Source organism: Hypomesus nipponensis, chromosome 10 (assembly GCF_054491055.1).
Source record: "Hypomesus nipponensis isolate SF chromosome 10, ASM5449105v1, whole genome shotgun sequence".
Lineage (NCBI taxonomy): Eukaryota > Metazoa > Chordata > Actinopteri > Osmeriformes > Osmeridae > Hypomesus > Hypomesus nipponensis.
In genome coordinates this window covers 12,812,501-12,834,307 of record NC_140370.1, presented here as the reverse complement: position 1 = coordinate 12,834,307, position 21,807 = coordinate 12,812,501, and the positions used below count along the sequence as shown (strand labels likewise).

Here is a 21,807-nt window from a genome sequence, read left to right as displayed (position 1 = left end):
GCGCAAAAGTGTGCCAGTGCTGTTGTTAAGCAATCAATCAAGATTTTCTTTTAATATTGTTTTATTGACGAATGCGATAAATTATTATAAATCACATGCAATACACGAATATAAGTTATCATCAAAATATATCAGTACATTGAGTAATGCTAGGCTGTATATAATGTCATAGATTATCTAGGATCTGCCAATATTATCTATTACTATTTTAATTGTACTTAGTCCTTCTTCTGATTTCCTTAGTATTGAGGCAGGTGGAAAGGCAATAATGTTTTTAATCTGCTACCAGCCTAAGAAAAAGCACAAGTACCTTGATTTGTCAAGCAAAATATAGGTAGACCAAAAACCTCGATACAAAATAAAAAGATGAATACAAGGCACTAGTCAAATTTAAGAATGGATTAAAAAGATAAAGCAGTCGGAGAAATAAATAATTACAATACTTTGCATTAGGAGTTGGGTAGGATACCTTTCAACAACAATATTGCCTCATTCTACAATATGCAATTTACAAGCAGGTGTATTCTTCAATATGAAGTTGATTTAGTTCAGTCAGCTTGTTTGGCACCAAAGAGAAACAAGCGATGCCAGAATAGTACTGCATCGGGTGCTGTCAAAGTTTACAAACTCAAAAGCCAGGGTTGGAACTGTGTCTCTAGGGCTGCTGTTGGTACTGTCCCTCAGTGGCAGTGTAGAAATCATCAAGGACACTCTGAATGTAGTCAAAAGTAGGCCGGTCTTCAGGCTTGGTCTTCCAGCAGGTGCTCATGATGTCATAGAGCTCGCTGGGGCAGTTTTCTGGGCGGGGCATCCGGTAACCACGCTGTACTGATGTCATCACCTCACCGTTACTCATACCTGAGTAACCCCGGGGGAGAGGGGGGGGGGACAGGACATGGAGCGACATTAAGGAGGTGTATGGTGAGAGTAGGAGTGAACATGTGTATGTCCATCAGTCGTCACGACAACAAATCTCAAGCCATTGAGATTTGGAACTCAGAGATTTGGAACGGGTCTGACATAGTCTGGCTGCCAGCCCAACTTCGCCCCGCCCACAAACAAATTTGGTCGGGAAGTTGGGTCTGGAGGGTATTGGGAACAACTATATAAAACCAGGATCTGGGCGGACCAATGAAATTGCCAAGGCAGGTTTTATACAATGATGGACAGATGTTCAACAGTAACGTAATCAATAACGTCACGAAAGAGCCCTTGGGTTGAATTTGTTTTCAACAAACAACATATTACGTTGCTCTGATTGGTTTTATGTCTATCCAATTGAGCGAAAAGGCATTTGTTTTACGAGTTCGGTTGAAACACACAGCCCAACGAAGAGTTTTCAGACTCATATTCTGACTAGAATTATGAGTATGACAACGTCAGGCTAGGTCTGAGAGATGAGAAAAGACTGCTGTGTCTACCACTGAGGAAGGGAAACAGTTTGGTCTGCTCGTAGCTGACTAACCACTAGATGGCGGAAAAGATTCAAGTTCACTGAATGGTAATAGGCTTCTTGTAAAAGGTTTTACACGATACAGTGATGAGAAAACCAAGCTTGAATATATCATCATTTGATCCTAGAATAAAACACAGCCCATTATTTCTGTCTGTGTCTGTGTGGTACTGCTTTTTCAGCTAAATCACCTGGGTATGGGATCTTCCCATAGGTCAGAATCTCATAGAGGAGGACTCCAAAAGACCACATATCAGATTTGATGGTGAAGGAGCCGTAGTTGATAGCCTCTGGTGCGGTCCACTTGATTGGAAACTTTGCTCCTGGGAGCAGAAAATACACACGTGTTCAAAACCATGTCCTGATACAGTTCCTCTGATCATAAACATGATTGTATGACAAGCACAGACTGACCCTCTCTGGCTGTGTACTGGTCATCTTCTATGACCCTGGCCAGACCAAAGTCAGCAATCTTGCAGAGGAGGCTCTCTGACACCAGGACGTTGGCTGCTCTCAGGTCTCTGTGGATGTAGTTTTTCTTCTCTATGTAGGCCATGCCCTCGGCAATCTGCAACAGCAAACCAACAGCTCAGAACACAGCCCAGGTCAGGAATGAAATGTCACTGTAACTGCATGTTGGATAACATCTAAACGTTTTTTTGAACAAAAGGTATTGAAGGTGGTTGTCAGGGCCCTCTCAAGAACCAAATGTGTGCAATACCCCAGGTTCCTGACTAGAAAAATGTGTTTATGTTCATCATCCTGAGAGAAAACTGGCATGTCTGGGATGGTCTTACAGAAAAATGTAACCATGTCAGAGCTGATTGCAACTGTGTATGAGAGCTTACGCGTGGAAAATGACCATGTCTAAGACTACGGTTGCAGTTCCCTAAAAGTATCCTCTTTCTTTCTCACTCAGAGGATGTGGTACTGCCATCTGTGTGTCTAAAGTTCTCACACAACTCAAATGTTAGTAGAGACGTAGATGAAAGATAAGGGGTAAATCAATACATTAGAAAAAAGAAACAATTAGTTAATATATAACGTGCTGTATTAAACAACAGAGTTGAAGCTGTTGTGAAACCCAACCTAGAAGCGTAAGCAATAACTACATCAATACAACATTTCACCATTATCTAACTAGAAGATAATGTACGATTACTGTAATTGAAACTAGAACAGAAAACATGTATTTAACTAGTAACCCAATCAACTATTTATAGTTGGTATGTCTGATATAATTACGCTATTTGTTTTGTTCACAGGTCCACAAGTTATGCATGGCCAATGAGTTGGATTGAGAATGTTCACTTCACTGTTCTTGAAATGGAAACTGAAATAAAATGGCAAAAACATTTTTGTTTGTTCTTGTTCCTCTTTTTTTGCTAACCAATGGAAAGAGTGACGCCATACACAAACTGCTTACTAAAGGGAAGATTCACCACACTTAAGCAATCGTTTTTTGGTGTGAAATGCTGGCAACATACAGTACCTGTGCCGAGAAGTCAATGAGCTTCGGTAACTGGATCTTACACCCTGCCTCACTCTTCAGAAAGTCTAACAGGCTTCCTATAAAAACAGAGAACATCAACTCAATTGAGGAATGCATTAAAACTGCAGCTATAGTTATACATGAATACAGTTTTCAAACACAAACAGCAAAGTGTGTGTGACAAACTTCTAAGAAAGCTTATGAAGAGATCTACAACCCCAAGCTGTCTTGGTGTGTGGACGCGTGGGAGTGGGTGAGTGTGTACTTGTTGTGCGCGTCTGCATGCGAGCATTTGTGCCCTTGTACGCCTTGTGTCACCCACCGTTAGACATGAACTCAGTGATGATGTAGATGGGTGGTGTCTTGGTAACAACGGCGTAGAGACGGACCAGCCTCTCATGTTGCAGTTTCTTCATCAGGTTAGCCTCCTCCATGAAGGCCTCCACTGACATCGTGCCAGGCTTCAGTGTCTTCACTGCCACCTTAGTCGAGTTGTTGTAGGAGGCTGAAACCATGGCGGTACAAGTTAGATACAGAACTTAAGACGCTGAATGTCTTCTCGTCAAATAATCGTCCGCCAATAACCGCCACAAAGTCTTTAGTTAGGCAGACCACACACAGTCGGACTGTATTTTAAACATTAAATGTTACCGTGGTATCATTTACCTTTAAACAGTAGTTCACTGAAACATAATTTAATGGAACTCTTTCACTCTTTGTGCTCTTTCCCCACCAGTATAACCTTGGCCAGTGTAGCATGGATTAGTTTAAGCAATACAACTGAGCAGTTAAATCATTCCACTTCTCGAAAATGTGTTTATGAGAGCTATTCATAGACCTGAGAAGCCACAATCCAATATTTATCTGGTGTTTAGGCTTCATTGAATTTTGAGAAAACACCAACTGTCAACCACAGTGATCTCAAGGGGAACATCGTACTACTCAACGAACATGCTGCAGGCCAACTATAGTTAATCTATGTGGCATTGTCACACAAGTGTATAAGGATAGTTTGATATTGAGATTCATATCCTGAATTGTATCCGACCGATTCAGGTTCTTCAACATCTAGGTGGTTGTACAGATCTTAGGGCAGTGTTCTTCTTGAAACATAATTTCTTAATAGCAGCACCTTCAATAATCTGCTATAAAATATGAAAATATTGAAGTGGTAGTGTTATTTATACAGTGCCTTTGAAGAGCTGGGTGGGTAATGCCATTGACGACCTATGTGGGTAATGCTTTGTTGCCAGCAGTGGGCACTTGCATTCACCTCAGCCACAGTGAGATGACAGAGGGAGTAGTGGGACGGGATAAGAATCCAGGATTTATGACATTTATAGTCTAACTAATAAGGGGCTTCAAACTTTGAACTTGTCGTCACCTCGCACCTAATAAAGAAAGGATGAGAACGAGTGAGACGGCTGAGGAGCTGGTGGAAGGAAACATGAGTCTGACTGAGTCAGGCCAAGCAGACTAGCCGACAAATGCTGGCTGGTGCCACGTTAACAGCTCTTCTCGCTAACGGAGGTGAGCTGGAGGAAGCAGCTGTGTCAGAAGGAGGCTGAGGGGCCCAGGGACATAGGAGGAGTGGCAGTTTTGTATATTTGCAAAGCCGACTACTTCCTGCTATTCACTGTAGCTGGACGGGTTTGGTGGTGGGTAGATGAATAATAACAGACTCCAATGCAAATCTCATGGCTGGCATACACACGCAAACTACAGTTTCTTTATCTCTTACTCTGACAAACCCACACACATTTCCACTCACAAGTACTTTGATAACATCCACAGCTCTCACTGCTAGATCCCAGATCCTAATGACTGACACCATGTGCAAAACAAGCATGATGACTATGAATCGCTCACTAGTCCCTCACTTCATAACATGGCAGGTACATAATATTCGGTACTAACCCAACCAGACTTCTCCAAACTGCCCTGCTCCCAGTTTCTTCATCATCTTGATGGATTCCTTGGAGATCTCCCACGCATCTTTGTCCCAAGGCTTTTGAGCTTTAGGCTTCTCACAGATCTTCTCCAGCTTCCGACACAGGCCGTCTGATTGTTCTGCAGAGGGCCCAGACGCATAGACCTAATGAGTTTCTTTTGGTTTCAAACATGGCGCGTCTCAAGGCATCAGAACAATGTTCTATTAGCATCCTCTACTGACAGGTGCATCCTGTGGAGAACTCACTGTGGTAATGTTTGATCATGGTGCCTATGTCGGTGAAGGTGATCTTGGGAGAGATGTAGTAGCCTCCGTTGTCCAGGGTTCTGATCTTGTAATGTTTGACGGCCTCCATCCCCTTAGCGTCCACATCTCTTATGGACAATGAGTAACTTCCTGTTGAGGAGAAAAGATAACCATGTCTACTGTCTATGACAAGACCCGCCATCAATGGATGTTGAAATGTGCTTCAGGGCTGGGACTGAACTTGAGGCAAGACTATCCTCTCAGAAAAAGGAGATACATATGAACTCATTTTGTTTTTGTTTTAAGGAGACTGATTAGCACCTTTAGATGTTTCACTTTCTCGAACGAGGTAAGAGCCTGCTTTGTTTGCAGGTGCCAGCAGCTGTCTCTCTGCATCTTTTCTGGTTATCTCCTTGAAAAACCATCTGAATAAAGTAAAGTCCATTTAGCAAATCTCTTTGATACTTCGCTAAAACCGTTGAACCATAATGTTCTAAATAATTCCATTGACTACACTCACTCTTCTGTCTCCATGCTGTCTGCCTTGGCGACGTAGTTGGAGGGGATGAAGCCTTCCTTCTTGGTGGTCAGAGATTTGGCTCTCCACCACTCCCCGAGTCTAAGGAAGACCACATCATTCAGGTCAACAGAGACTTTATACAATTACAATTATATTCATGCCAACTCAACCAAAGTTTGAAAAGGAGCCAGATAGAAGGATCAATAGAAGACCCTTTAGCTGATGAAATGAATCCAACATGTATCGAGCTGTTCTACAATTATCAGCATGTATCTCAACACAAAATGGCGACCCAAAAAGTAACTATTCTTTTATATGTAACACTGGAAACATTGAGTAGAAACAAACTGCACACTTATAACGTAGTGTTAGAAAGAACAGACACTTACTCTTCAAGAACCTTAAGTCTTTCACCCTTCTTGAATCCCAGATCATCAGGATGAATTGCCTCATATGGGTATATGGCAATAACTATCTTTTCAGAATCACCTTGTTCTAATTGAAACAAAAATATGGTGAAATCAGAAAATAATTGATAACATGTTGACCTGATTCAGGTCTATAATAGCCATGTTGACATGTTTTTACCTTTACATTGAGATAAACTAGGAGGTAACGGCTGTGTGTTATAAAATGTGATTAGTCACAAAACCATAGAAGATAGGATGGTTTAATATTTGCTTTATACGGCTTTATTTACTTGTCAACTTAAACTCTAAAAACAAATTCCTGATGAGGTACAACTTTTCATATGAAAGTTAGTACATACTCCTAAAGAAGCATTGTGGTAAAAACCACCTAAAATCAAATACACAGGACTGATTGGATAAAATCATTGATATACAGTACAATAATGAATCAAGGGATTATTAAGGAAGTGTTTAAAGCCAAATCTCTGGATGGAATCATACCTTCCATTTTCTGGAACACCTGACCAGGTAGCAGGCCAGAAGGAAGGGGGGTGCTCTGCATGTAGAAAGGGTTTAATATCAGCACACCACAAACATGTTCCACTCAACCACTGACTTCTACCTGAAATATTTCTGAGTTGGGTAACTGGATTTGTAACAGCCATTAGAACACAGGTCAAGTACATTTGCCAATACTAAACTGAAAACAAAATGTAGATACAGTTGAGATGGCCCACAGAGATGAGAGAAAAAGACAGAAAAATATCATCCTTCTAACAACACAGTAACATTGGTTTCTTCCTGAAATATTTCCAGTTCTGCCTAATTAGCCAATACCTTGCTTCACACATCCTCATACTCGGAGTCAGCCATGTCCAAGTCAGGGAAGGGACTAAGTCAGTTATTATGTAACATCGGTTTTCCCTGACTTTCTACTTACTAGACGTTGTCTACCGGAGGTGGGATCTCTCACATAGACAGTTGGGTCAGTACGTACAGGCTGCTGGCTCTTCACCTCCAGACCGCCTCCCCCATTGAGACCCGGGTTCAGTTTGGATTTCTTGCAACCCATGACGCCTGCTATGAGAGACAGAAACCACAGGGGGTGATAGTTGGGATATTTCCCATACACCAAGGTTTGGGAGTCAATACACCAGTGCAGGACCATGATGCTGTGAGGTAGATAGACCAGTGAAATCAAGGTGAGAGTTTAACAAGAGTTAAGAGTGTGTGACAACACACTTACAAGCTGTGCTTTCACTGCTGCTAACTTCCTGTTGGTCTCTCTGAGGTCTAGGGGCTAGCCTTGCAACTTCCTGTGTCTCATCAGGTTTGCATAGCTGTTCTATAGACAATATTCAAATACAGACAGTGCTTGATTGAGTCACCCTGGGGTACGAGATGGACAGGATGGGCACAATTACATCCATTTTGCAATGGTGGTCTCTTAAATTCCACACTCAAATTTTGTGCACTTACATATGGGCCCACACTTCATATATAATTGTATTCAGGATTGACCAGTATGAGAAAAAAAAAAAAAAACTAAAACAAAGAGTGACAGACAAAGCAAGAGAGGGGTATGGGAGTGAAGGTAGGGAGAGAGACTTGAAGTAAAGAGTGAATTAAATTACAATGTTACCCTATCACCATCTGCACAGAATAATTTAAAAGAAATGTATTAAAATACCTGAAAATGTTCTAATCATAAAATATGTTATCAGTGCCTATAAACTGTTGTTCTTCCTTGAGGAAACTCCATATTTACTGTTTCCTCATACCTTAGACCCTGAGAGAATGTTTAACAGCCTTGGAGCTACTGGCCAAATTAAATATACTAACAGCTTGAATATTTACTTCCTTGTGTTCCTATTTTGGTTGTAGGAAAGAGGCAGGAGCAATAGAATGAAACTAATATCAGGAAATACACTACAACATTGTGGACCAATGCCATGACAGCATCCTGAATTCTTTTGTATTGTGTTATTTTGTATTCTAATCGTTGGAGGACCAATAGTGTTTCTGAAAAGATGCGTTCATCCATCAAGAAAATACATCTGCCTGAATGGTTTCTCAACAAATGTAACTTTTCAGTTAATGGCTCTCTTTCTCACACCAGAATTTGAGAACTCAAAGAACAACTTCACTGCGTTGTAAAGATGTGGTCGTGACCTTATTTTTAGATAGCAGGAAACCCCTTGTTTGGCTCTGGACACATCAGACCGACACAGAAAAGCTGTCCAAGACTGAGGCACACTTCCTCATTCAGCCTGCAATGACTTGACCATAGTTCAAAATCCAGATGAAAGACTACTGTTTTTTCTGTTATCCTTACCTGTAGGTAAATCTAAAGTTAGATCATTGTATTTTTAATTATAGACAGTTAAATATATTAGGACGCAGGCGATCTCACAAACTCCCATTACTACGAGCTCCTTGGCTCCAAATGAAAATTGTGTTCAGTGTGTTGGTGTTTCTGTTCATGGACGAGCAGCGCGCACTCCCATGTGTCTATCATCATCTGCACATAATGCACAAACAACTGTAGCGTTGCGCTGGAGAAGCTGGTAGAATACTGCCAGTTTGTTTAAGCAAGTTGGGTTTGAAGACCCTCACCAACTCCCCACCTAACTCTCACTATGTTTGCAAGTTAAATTAACTCCTAGGACTCTCATCTATAGTCTACTGTTATTGCGATATTAAGAGCCACGGCGACATATTTCTTAGCTATTTCCAAGTCAAATGGAATCAAGTCAAATTATGACAAATAATTGCTTACAAATACATGCAACATCTCAGTGGCAATAACATATACATTTTTTACCTGTGCAGTTTAACAGTATAGAGGTTATCCAACTATATAGCTTCTCTGATCTGTCAACTTTCGTTCGTCTGTCTTCATTAGAAAGAAAGAGCAAGGATATGGGCTGACAGCGACTGCCCTTCCATTCTACCGCCCGAATGAGGAACTTCTGACAGGAGTTCGTAGGGACTTTTTTTGAAGGGCAACTTCCTGGTACAACTGCCCACTAATTTGCATAATTGCTGAGGTTTAACCTAACTCTATGGCTTTAATACAGTTGTCCTATGGGTGATGAAAGTGAATTTAAAATCTGGGAGAATTGTTTATGACAGTTAGCTTTAGTCAATGTGTCTGTTGTATTACTTTTCAGAAACGGTTGCATATGATGTCGGATGGTTTTTGTATGGTTCATATCAGTAAAATGCAAATGTAGATTTCAAATGCGTATATTTATAATCAAATGTAGACTACTTTCCTAGTTTGAATAAACATTTACATTTAGTACATTTAGTCGGATCAAAATTAGAAAATAAAAGATCTACAGCAGCCAAACCACTATGAATGTACAGTAGACCAACTTGTGATGAAATTGAGTTTATTGTCCAGTCCTGTATTGATACAAATAAAATCACATAGCGCCACTTCGTGGATGGTGAAAAACAGTACATGTCAGAGTAGATTATTAAGATTTAACAGTCTCTCATGCTATAATATTAATCAGCATGAAACAAAACAGGTAGCCCTATAACTACTCTATACTATGGGAAATCGGACAAACGCTTTGATAAAGCATGCACTCTTTCAATTGAATAACAGGCGTGTTAAATGTTGATGTAGCTGTTTTTCGTACACAGAAATAGCTGCAAACAGTGTTCATTGATATAATGAGACAACGGTCTCACAAATGAAGGTGAAGGCATGCACACCGTTTTCCCTATCCATTATTATAATCAAAACGTTGGCTTTAATGACCAAAACACAGCAATTCCTTCCACAATCATTAAAATATGTTTTTTTTCTCCACACAAATCATTGGTTGCTACAGCTGTGCTCGACATCTAAAGTGACTTCTCCAAACAAGGCATCCGACAAGTAAGTGCAGCAGTTTCACTGAATAAGAGACACAGCATGATTCAAATTTTACAAAACCACACTTTTATACTGTAAAACATATTTTTGTATGAGCCTACTGTGAATAGGCAGTGCTGCTATAAAAATAATATTACTGTTATGTCCTGTAGTGTTAGTCTGAACAAAAACACTAAACATTGTAATAGTGTGTGTTTATATTCTTGCTGTAAAAAGACAAGCTACATTATGATTACTCCAGTCCTCTCAGTCTCTACAGCAACATGTATACACTATCCTATAGTACCTGTCACTCGGAAGACTTTTGGAAAAGCAGTCAAAAAACATGAACTCCCCATTAGAATCCATAGCATTTCCTTGCATCTTTGGATGCTACAAATAATTATTCCAATGACTACTGACATGTTGTGCTATTACCCTTCAATCTTTATTGAGCCACATAAATCCCATTGAGATTATATTGTCAATCTGACACCTGTCCCTCCTCCATTGTTGAAGACAGTGACAGGGATGTGATCTGTTGTCTCTTATGTTAAAAATGGGTCACACCTCCATCCATAAAGTCCAGCAAACCACCTCTGCTCCTCCGTAGGTTCCGGTTGTCCCAGCAACCAACTGAACATCCCATAATAATAAACTGGATGTGGTGTCCTGTATAGGGTGTTTAACAGTGATGGGTGTGTGAGGCCAATGTAGTCTACCCTCAGATAACTCTCACATCCTTCATGACAGTATGCACTGGGTCAGGGTCAATTACAGTAGTCTTCGGGTCTCAGGTAAGGTAGTCACCGAACCACCTCTGTTAGAGGCCGGGTCAGGGGTCAGGGCCAAGGGTTAGCTGTTTCCCCTGCCCTCCTGCTCCATCTGTGGATGGCCCATTCTGGAGGAGCCCTGCATATCCTCCATGTCATCTCCTTCTAGAACAGGAGAGATATAAACATAAGAGAAAATATTCTTAGCATTATCATAAATATTACTGCTAGTAGATTCTTTTGTTTGTTGTGTAACTCCTCCAGTGTCACACAAGCGTGTACACACAAACGTGTACACACACAAACGCACGCTTCTCGACTCTCCAAACAGCGTGTTGAATCACACTGGATTTAATCTCACCTGGTTTAATGAGAGATTTCGTTAAGAAACTCCTCCAGTCATACCAAGGAGCTCTACAGGGAGGGGGGGGGGGTCCTTGTTCACTCACCAGGGGAGTTGATGTTGAGCTGAGACAGGCTCAGGGGCAGCTCTCTGGACTCTGGGTTTGTGGGGCTCTGCAGGATGTCGTGCAAGGCGTTCCTCCTCCCAGTTCTACCTGAAGCTATGAAGTCTGCATACGTGGCCTCCACCTCAGTCATTTCTGCACCTAACACATGTTCACAGAGCAACTCTTGACAGAAAAGAAGTGAGGAGGGCTGTTATTTAATGCAGTGTGGAGTCTGAGCTTCAGTCAACAGGCAATTTTCACTTGACCATCTCTCTCTCACTCTTTCTCTCTCTCTTTGTGTTAGTTGTGTCTATTGACATGTAGGCAACTGCATACATCAACACAACTATTTGAGTAAAAACAGCACAGGCTATGCAGTAATACAGAGCAGTCATTGGGAAGCTATATTAATTAGCATTACAGATTATGATTGTTTAAACTAAGTAGGTTCACAGTAAATAGACGTTAAGTACATAATTGCCTGTGGCCTATTGTTCTCTCAACCCCATAGACGTTAAAAAAAACTGTAGCAACGATCAGATATTGTGCATGCAGAGGTCCAGTTTACAGAACATGTATTATTTGAATAACGCCACCAACGCACGATTCTTCAAAACTGTACATGTACAGTAGCTGTGGAAGCTTACCTTCAATAAGCGTTTATATTCCCCTTACTGTGAAATCCGTATTACATCTCCGAACGAGTAACACAAAATTCGAACGCAGATCGAGGGCCTACAACCAACGGGATAATATGCGATTATTCAATCCAGGGAAAATTAATGCTATTTTGTTCGTTCGAGGTTCTTACTGTAGCCAAAACGTCTTCTGCAGCTGATACCAAAACAAATATCCATATCTGTAACGATACGCACATCATACAGCGGCTACGGTGATTTAAAGCCCCAGTTTATTTTCCATCCCATCATTTGATAGACAAGGTTTCCTCAGTTTCGGCCAATGAACAGCAGCCAAATTCACATCCGCACTGTCATTGGACGCATGAGGGGTTGAGAATAGGTTGAAGGCATATTGCCATATTGGAAGATCCATCTAAAAAAAATTGCATTTAGGCTTCATCCATATACACGGCTATTTGTTAGCTTAGTCTCTACACAATATTTAGTTTGAAGTGTGGAGTTGTACTCAGTATTACCATTTTGATCTATGCCAACACAATTTTAATAATCAGACTGAGAACGAGAATGTGTACGGTGTGAGTAATAGACATTAATTATATTTTAAATTTAAAAAATATGTGCTAACAAATATAAATATAATAATACATATGGTTGCCTAAAATTCAAATAAATTATTGAAACTGGAATAATTTGACAGAAGGTTGTAAGGATGAGGTCATTCAATTATTCGTGGCGTGTTTGTTGTTTTGGGTCCACAAGATGACGCTAATGTGACACCAAGTAGAAGTCCAAACCAACCCCAAACTCCAATCATTAAAACCAAGAGGACATCCTCATGGTCGACTTTGACGTTTGACTTCTAAGGTAAGGTTATGCCTTCTCAAATGTGTGGTTTCAAACAACTTCAGATTTAACAATCATACTTAATTTATCTAGTTGAGGTGTGTATAGACACTATGTAAATATGGGACACAATACTACTTTTTAAATTAAAAGTACAAGAGTAGAGTCCTCTTGGTAACTCTTGTTTATGCATGTATCTCCTGGGGTGTTGGATGTTATGGTATGAGGGGGATGTGAGCATGGCATGGGGTCTAAATCCTTGTCTTTTTAGCCTCCAATCTGTTCTTCAAGGTCATGAGTTTGTAGGCTTTCAACACCCTCAGAAAGAGAACCATGAGAGGGTTAGAAAGGGGAAGCTGGACAGAGTACGAGAGAAGGACAGAGGGGAAAAGAGAGGGTGAGGAAGGGTGATCGTGAGAAAGATAAAGAGAGAGGGTGAGAGAGCGAGAGAGCATGAGAGAAAGAGTGAGAGACAGCACATTGATCCCGAACGGAAGCACTCTGATTAAGACCTCTGTTGCTTTCTCTGTAGGGAGGCCTCAATGCCAGGGAGACCGCCTGCTCAGCTGGGGATTATATTGTCTGTGTGTGTGTGTGCTTGTGTGTGTGTGCACTCACGTCTGAAATGACATCACCCGAGCAGTCGGGTGGTTGCTGTTGTGGATGTTGGTTCACCATGATATTCCACTCTGGCTTGGTGAGAACAGCAATTGTCTTGAGACAGACCCACCCACATCAATATTAGGATTGCCACATGATTACAGTTCATAGGTCGTCTCTCGGTAACATCTGAATATTTCGGCATGTGGCATGTATCTACCATACTTATCCATAGGCCAGCATTACACTGTTAGCTACCATTATGTATATGGTGACTGCATATATCACTGGAGAACAGTCAGGGTCTGGTCTCAGGAGTGGTGGTGCGGCTTTGGCATAATACCAGGGGGAGATTAGGTCAGAGAAGGATCAGGTGTGCCCTCCTCTGGGTCTGTGACTGTGCCCTGGTCCCCCCCCTCCCCCTGGGACCACACTCACACATGTGCTGCAGTCATCACCACCTCCCTTGGATGAATAAGTCCTCAGGGGGACATAACTGGATCATCTTAACCTTCCACTGACACTGACTTAGTATCCTTAAGAGGGAGCATATAAGAGCAGAGCCAAGCAGCAGCAGTTTTTACCAATGACACTATATAGCTGATGATGTTAGGCATGCTTCACTAGTGGTTGTGCATGTTTGTTAGGATCTAGGTTTTTTGTGTCACAGTTTTCACGCTGAGCTTTTCTTTTCCCCAGATACTTTATGTGTCCGTCTTGTCTTGTTTAGTGACGGGTTGCTCCTCATGTTCGTACATCACCAGTAGGTGTCGCTGTGTTGCAGTGGTACCCACGACTCGGCACATCATTGACAGGCGATGGGGGATGTGGTAGACCTGGGAGGATTGAAGAGAGCAAGCGCCTCTGCCTTCTCCGCTGCTCACCGCAGTGTACGGTCTCCTCTACCATTCGCATAGCCTATCTAGCGGTCTTACTCGGCTATTCAGTGGATGCTGCCCTTTCCGCGAACACCGACGTCGAGCGTAAGGTGTGTTTTGCGGACTATTCGCAAGGAATGCTTCTTTACCGATTCTATATGGTTTGAAAATTGGACAACAACCGAGGGGAGTCGAGAAGACCGCGGTTCCCCGGGATATTTTACAGTAAGCGCAATGTCATTCTAGTAGCTTTTTCCAGCTGTCATTCTCTCATATATCGCACAGTAACAATAAATTATGCACTTGACAGTACTCTCTGGTAGGGTTGAGGGACATATTTGTCTCGCAATCACTTTGGTTTCCTTAATTTATTTTGTTATTTCTGCCAGATGTTTTTCCAGCGCCAGGAAGTATGTGTGGCTTTATTGTGTGCTATAGGCTTGCATTGATTGTGAACTGAAAATGGAATCCATTAGAGCTCCAATTCGCCATCCAAGGCGGGGGATGCAAAAAACGTATTACTTTCCCACTGACCTAAATTTCAACGATATTTATAAGATTACATTGGTCGTCGGTGGATCGCAGTTAAATCTATTGTCTGCAATCCAAATGCGATGGCAATAGATGGAGCGATTAAACGTTTCGTTTAATTCATAGCTGATGATTGCCAATGAATAAGCACATCTCAATTCGTTTGTGGCCTAGAGGTTAATCATTAGTGGACTGTGATTTTATGTTAATATTATTAATTTCTAGAGCAGCCATATCTAGGCTCAAATAAATTAGCCTACGTTATGGATACTGCATAAAACTCCCCTAATTTCTTTTCCCCCCCTTTTTTATTGCGTGTGATGCCCCGTATAAGGTTGTGTTATGACTGCAATGCCACATGAATATTACAGGAATCATCCTGTTTTGATCATGCCTATTATTGTCCCGAGTTTTGCTTTCTGAACCGGTAGAAATGAGACCGGATCCAACCTACTGAATTGTGTCTTTAATTAGGGGAGAAATGTGATCCCAGCGTGGTTTGAATGTCAACGCTGTGTCTAAAAGCAAAGCTTCTACTGGTGATTCCTTGTGCTCTTGCAATTATTAGGTAGCCTTTTTTTCTGATCATTTCAAGATGGAGTAGAAGAATTTAGTGTTAAAAAAAACAGTATACAAGTGTGTCACACAACATTCTCCCATGCAGCTTTACAGTCTTATGTGTTTCAGCCTTATGAACCTCAATAAATAATATTCACTTTAATATCAAACCAGAATAGTCCAAATATGTTTTTGTTCATACAGGGTCATGTATTTCCAGTGATAGATGTAGGTAGATACATAAAGTATTCAGTAGCTTAATACTACTAAAGGAACCATGCTCGCGTGACTAGTTGCTCAGTGAATGGACTTGGCCTCACCTGGCAAACAACCCAGCCCTACCCTAAAACCTCTCGTTTTCGAAACCCGTCTTATGCTCCTTAAAACAGTTCCAACGAGGCTGTTATCAAAGGGAATTGTTTGTAGCTCTGACCTGATAAGCTGAGTTGATAAGCCAGTCGTTGCGTGTCTGGTGGGGACGAGATGGTGTTCAGCGGCTAGTCTGTCAGCAGGTCGCTGTATTCCAATCATCCAGGCGACTGATTGGTATCAAGGCCCGGACGGCGTGTCTCGTCTCAGCCCCCTTTCAGCCCTGCTAACAGGCGAGATGGAAGATAATGGACGGGGTCCCGGTCATCAATCGCACACAGGCTACACATGCAGGAAGCATCAAACCAAATCTAACATTTCATAGCAGAATTTTCATGAATTATTCAATTGTACTATTATTAAATTTGAAAAATGATTTTGGACAGAATGTACCAGAGCCTACTGCCGTACATTCTACGTTGGTTTGGATAAATAGATATTTTCATCTTGTTAAACAAAAGTTTATACATCTTGAATTCTGGCCAAATTCTTAAATTGGTTTAACTGTGTTTTTCGGTGTTGTGCTATAGCCACTCTCTATCGCATTTACTTAATCTATCAATCTATGTCAAGCTTGTTGCCAAATTACTTATCTCTCTGTTTGTGTCAGGTGGAGTAGTTTAAGCCTAATGAATGTGGCCAAGTTTATTACAGCTAGTTTGTTACAGCTAACGACTCAAGCAGATGTGTTTATGGTAAGTAGAGGTCAGAGCACAATTTACTGCATGTCCAACCTTATGTAATGACGTTGCTTCAGGTCAACTCTCAAGTCTTACTGTCCTGTAGTTAAGGTGAGATCTTGTAGTTTAAAACCCTTATAGGAGCATACCATTCTCATCTGGTTTGGTCTTTTCAGTGTCACCTCTATCAATGTCCACTTGACGTGTTACAGTTCAAATGTATCTGTGTTTGCGATGCTCCATAGGTGAGGGCCGGCCTGTCTCTGTCCCTCCCTGTTAGGAAGTGCTGTCTGGGGCTGTGGAGTCCAGCTATTGTTGGGACCTAAAGCCTCTCTTTTCATCCCTGGTCCTCTCCTCGGGCCACTGGGGCACACGCTAATCTCTCCTCTGCATGTTGACGCTTATTTGACCCGATGACGAAGGTGATATGATCTGGACCCAAACCTGGAATGCCTTGTCAGTGCTGCTGTAGTGTCTCTGATACGAGTGGGGGATGGAGATATAGACATCATGCATTTGAAAGTCATTCAACATGTGTTGTTATTGTACAACATAATCCCTTTCTACAAAATGAGAGTGTTGTTCACCATTCACCCGGGATGTGTGAGTTACAGATTTGATCTTTGAGAAGATTTTGGAAAGCAAACACAAGGCAGTCTCTGAGGAAGCAGAACAGCAGTGGGAGACCAGAGAAGTCGGGAGTTCCCCACAGCTGGGCGTCCATGGAGCGCAGTGAAGGCTGGTCAGGGGATGAATCCAGAAACCGCCTTGTCAAACCATATTAGCATATGACAAACTGTGAGTTAGCCTTTGAGACCGCTTTTCTCAGGGGTTGACATTGAGTGTGTGGTAGCTCCCGGACTTTGGGGCTTTATTTTGAAATCCAACCTGTAGAAATCCTGGGAAATACATTGTGTTTCCAATGTAATCTGGATAAATACTTGAAATGATGAGAGACTGGATGGTCAGGCCCAGGCTCATTTCTTCAGTGAGATAGTCCTTACTGAAATAAGATGCTGAAAGCAGACTTGGTCTATCCTGGTCCACAGTTCAAAATGGATCTGAAGAGAGGATTTGGATCATATGTCCTGTCAGCACATTAGTTCAGATGTATAACATGGTCTGGCATGATCACAGGTAACCAAGGTAGCTCCCATGGGACCCAGTGGTCATCTGCAGGACATCCAGACTCATCCCACAATGTTCCGGAGTTGCATACTCAGTATGCATATCACCACTGGTCAGAGTGGAGTCCTGCCGTGCTCAGTGAACACTTCTACCTCTGATGATAAAACACAGTGACACATGAAATATGAGAGACAGCCGTGTTCCTGGCCTCTATTTATAAAGAGACAGTGGGATCATGCTGTAAACATGCTCCCAACAACAGGGCGTGCTTGTCATCATTTTTTTTGTCACCTGTTTAGATAAAAGAGCAAATAAATGTACAGGAACACCAGCTATAGGTCCAGCCGTCACATATAACATAAAATATGGTTGAAGTGTATGTCTGTGTGTATTGTGTTTCCTTTCAAGCATTTAAATGACAATTAATTCATACCACTCTGTGTGTGTGTTTTCATCTTAGTACAATTAACCTCAGATAGTGGCCCCAGTATGTCTCACTGTTACATTGCCTTAATTATTCATTTAGCAGACACTTTCATCCAAAGCAGTGTACAGATAGTGCACAAAGTACAGCAGAAGATCAAGAATCAGAAGTGAATAATTCTATAGTAGTTTGGTGATCTGAGTGAAAGAACGGCCTGTATTGACTGGCCACATCAGATCTGTTCCCAAAGCGTTTCCCCACTATACACTGTATTCCCTGATTCACTTGTGGAAACAGTCATTGACTCATGAATACTTTAATTTTCACTCTCATATTCCGTGAGCTGTTTTATTTCCATTGTATGCTGTGTTCAGGGGCTGTCAGAAGCCATACCTGCTGGCTCTTTGATGCCTCCTACCACAGAGAATTCTCCAGTGATGTCATTCCTTCTGGGAGCCTTCAAAGTCAAGTGGATGTTTAATGCATGTTCTGAATGTGCCCACACTGCTGCCATGAAACATCACATTCCCGTAGAACACCTGTGATTGTGGCAATATGACCTTCTCTATCTTCTTCTGTGACAACAGTCTGCTACTTTCTGCCTCCACTGTAATCAGTGAGTCCTGCCTCTGTTGCACTGTTACACAGATGGTCTGACTCCATCTGGGTTGTAGTGAAGGGTGGTGGCGCCTTTTTCTAGTCTATTTATTTTGTGTTGGTCATGACTACGTTTTGTAATCTTTTTCATCCCTCTTCTGGTGGAGTCGTTTTGTGCATTCCTGTGCACACCGTGGATCTTTATGATGATGCATAATTCATCATGTTGATCGTATTTATAGAAAGCTGTTTACACCATCAAACGATACAAAGCAAAACAAGGCTGGATCCAAGGCTAGGAGAGACTCAAATGAATGATATGATTATCCTCAAAGCAGATATTTGGTTGTCTACGGTGATGGCACATATGCACGTTTCACAGCGAAACACACACACCGATGTCTGCCTACTGCACTCACTGTATAACTGACAGAGAGCATAACGCTAACGATGATGCAAACATCATTAAAAGTTTTGGAGACGGTTTACAATAACCCTAGGGGATTCATTTAGTGGATGCACTTGTTTTTGACATTTGTTTATCTCTTCAAACATATCATATTTAACATCAATAACAACCGCTTGGTTTAATGAAAGGTTGTGTTTGAAAAGAACTCCCAGCTTAAAAGAATGAAGGATTTTCATGAGTACTGTCGTGTAACTGCATGTCGATTATATTCCAGAGTGATGACACATTAAACAGTAGTAACAGTGTAAGCCCACAAGGCAAGGGCCCAGTGTGACTTTGGCTAACGGAGATGATCTGTTTTGTTTGCATCCAGCGAAAAAGACAGGGGTCTGTTCGTAGTTGAAGGTCAGTTGATTCAGTAGGGGACAGGCACAGACTAGATCATAGCTGGCATGTGTGTCTGTGTGGATGTGTGTGTCTGTGTGTCTGCTCTGTATGCTACAGGGAAAGAGTAAGGTGGTGGGTTGCCATGTTCCCCATCCCCCACTCTGCCCTGAGGTCCTCCCCCATCCCTGCCTTTGTTGTTTCATCATCTGACCAGCAGGGGTCATCCATGGCAACCACACTCCAGCCAATCAATGAAGCCCCATGACCAAACCATCTCCAGGTCTTGGATTTTTTGTGGGACATGTTCTCCTGTGTAGGACTGTAGCTAAGCCAGTAAGACCAGCACTGGCCCATGCACATGCATATGTCTCTCTAGAGACTTTGGATCCAAATCTTGTGCTGTTCTGTGCCTCTATGCTTTCTGACGAAGGCCAACCAATTTTAACCTGCAACATGGGTGGAAACTTGCCCCAAGATAATCATCTAGAACAGATTACTTCTATACTAGCGACCAGCAAGGAACGGATGATATCACTGTGTATCTGGCAAGAATGTAATGTACTCGTAAACTGTTCCAATAAAAGGCGTTTATTCCAGAGGGATCAATATGGATTAAACTGTCTAGATCCCTATTTCTAGTGAGAGATCCAACCCAGGCAGTGTGATTACTGTTGATGGGATCTTGTAGTAGCAGTGTTGACGTGCTGTTGTAAATGTCAGCAGCTGGCTCTATCTGAGGTATATTCTGTCTCTCTAGGGCAGGGATGCAGTGGGGGAGATTCATACACACACACACACACACACATAAACTCCTAGCAGTAGTATGATGCCTTCAGGCTGAGTGAAAACCAAGGCGAACAGCTCCACAGCTAAACAAACACACACGCACACACACATGCACACACACACACACACATACACACACACACAGGGCCATTAAGCTCTGGACTGCTTGAATCTCCACATAGCCCAGGGTTGAGTTATGCATGAGCAGGCAGTGGTCACGCTGAACCTGCTCTCTCTGGTGTGGAAGAGCGGGCCAAGCTGTGACAGCCTCCCAGCACAGCCTCCCAGCACAGCCTCCCAGCACAGCCTCACCACCGCTGTCCCCTTCTCCCTGTCTTGTCGTGAGCCTCCTGTTCACCCTCCCCCTCCTCCCTCTGTTGCCCTGTCCTTTTTTAGACCTACCTCTCAGCCTCACCTTCCCCCTCATGTTCTCCACCGTAAACATCTTTTCCACATCTTCCCTCCTCCAGTCTCCCTGTCTCTCCTCACCCTCCTCTCCCCACCTTACCCCTCGCTGCTGAAAACCTCCAGCTCAATTTCCTGTATTATTTATTTCAAGGAGCAGAATAGCTTGCTATATGCATAGTCAGTTGGCAATGCATCGTCACGTTTGGTACGTAGAGGATGCACGTGAAATGAGGGAATCAACACTTGTGTCGGATGTGGAAGCCCAGACACTCTCCAACCTAATCATCCCAGAATTTGTAACTGAAAATGTTCATAAGCAGAGGAGGCTTGTTTTAATTACACATACACCCCCCCCTCACACACACACGCACAAACACACACACACAACCCACACACACAACCCACACGCAAACACAAACACCCACATACACACTAATTATACTTGATCATCTCTGTCATGCTCTGGCTTCCTCAGGGACCAGTAGTGTTGCAGGAGTATAATTGCCTGCAGCTTCCCTAACTTGATCTGGAGAGGCAATATGATGCCCTGCAACGAGTGTGGCAGCATGCCAATAAACCTACAGTAAGCATCACCGCCATACTACACTAGGGTTCATTCTTGCACATTGAAGGTACTAGAACAATGAAACAGCCTTGTATCTGAGGTTGTTGGTGTTATTGTTTCACACACATTTCAGGAAGCATCACTATAACAAAAAGTAGATGAAGCCTACAAGAATGCCATATAATGCATTCTTGGAACACATTATAATATGAACATACAGGTAGAGACCCAGTGCCAGTCCAGAAGCAATCCCAAATCCAATCTGTGGTCAGACCTCCTACCATGGTAATCACACACCGAGTACACAGCCCATCATCACACCACACGCTGAAACGGATGTTGCTTACTGCAGCTCATCGTCAATGAAACATTTGGGGTTCATTATGTGAATACTCAGATCCCAAAGGCCTTTCTGCGTTGATGGTTCAAGTGTTGGGGTGAGAGGCATGCAGCCGACATATGCCTTGTGATGAGAGGCTGTGATAGGGAGAGGTTAACAGGTTGTCAGGTAAGGCTATTCACAGCTGATGTTCATCCTTCTTTTCTGCCGCAGCCACATCCTCACCCTCACCTGACTTGTCAGAGATGTGAGGAGAGAGAGAGAGAGAGAGGGAGAGAGAGAGAGAGAGAGAGAGAGAGAGAGAGAGAGAGAGAGAGAGAGAGAGAGAGAGAGAGAGAAAAAGAAAGAAAGAAAGAAAGAAAGAAAGAAAGAATAGCACAAGCTAAGCTAGCTGGGTAATTGAGGACAGGTTATTTGGTCAACTAGTAAATGAAGCCTAAGAGAGGATCCAGGAACCTTATTTACTAGCCAAATACTAAATGTCTCTAGTCCTCATCC

The 21,807-nt window shown here is 42.3% G+C and overlaps 2 protein-coding genes across 5 annotated transcripts; both read right to left on the bottom strand.

Annotated features, from left to right (window-relative positions):
• Nucleotides 1-40: 40 nt before the first annotated feature.
• On the bottom strand, nucleotides 41-9,023 carry lyn (LYN proto-oncogene, Src family tyrosine kinase). Of its 3 annotated transcripts, none has more exons than XM_084706870.1 (13): nucleotides 8,897-9,023; nucleotides 7,013-7,152; nucleotides 6,574-6,628; nucleotides 6,052-6,157; nucleotides 5,663-5,761; nucleotides 5,464-5,567; nucleotides 5,143-5,292; nucleotides 4,863-5,015; nucleotides 3,268-3,450; nucleotides 2,946-3,022; nucleotides 1,868-2,021; nucleotides 1,645-1,776; nucleotides 41-858 (listed from the first exon to the last, which is right to left on the bottom strand). In XM_084706870.1, exons 2-13 carry the CDS (start codon nucleotides 7,142-7,144, stop codon nucleotides 656-658), a joined length of 1,548 nt encoding a protein of 515 aa, XP_084562996.1. In that variant the 5' UTR covers nucleotides 7,145-7,152; nucleotides 8,897-9,023; the 3' UTR covers nucleotides 41-655. The 3 variants fall into 3 exon arrangements, with proteins under 3 accessions (XP_084562996.1, XP_084562997.1, XP_084562998.1); XM_084706871.1 differs by having other exon boundaries at nucleotides 7,013-7,149; nucleotides 8,897-9,018; XM_084706872.1 differs by lacking the exon at nucleotides 8,897-9,023 and adding an exon at nucleotides 8,245-8,310 and having other exon boundaries at nucleotides 7,013-7,149.
• A 458-nt stretch (nucleotides 9,024-9,481) lies between these two features.
• Nucleotides 9,482-12,052, bottom strand: LOC146271815 (cAMP-dependent protein kinase inhibitor alpha-like). Of its 2 annotated transcripts, none has more exons than XM_084707943.1 (3): nucleotides 11,813-12,052; nucleotides 11,166-11,348; nucleotides 9,482-10,881 (listed from the first exon to the last, which is right to left on the bottom strand). In XM_084707943.1, exons 2-3 carry the CDS (start codon nucleotides 11,314-11,316, stop codon nucleotides 10,799-10,801), a joined length of 234 nt encoding a protein of 77 aa, XP_084564069.1. In that variant the 5' UTR covers nucleotides 11,317-11,348; nucleotides 11,813-12,052; the 3' UTR covers nucleotides 9,482-10,798. The 2 variants fall into 2 exon arrangements, with proteins under 2 accessions (XP_084564069.1, XP_084564070.1); XM_084707944.1 differs by having other exon boundaries at nucleotides 9,482-10,878.
• Nucleotides 12,053-21,807: the final 9,755 nt, after the last annotated feature.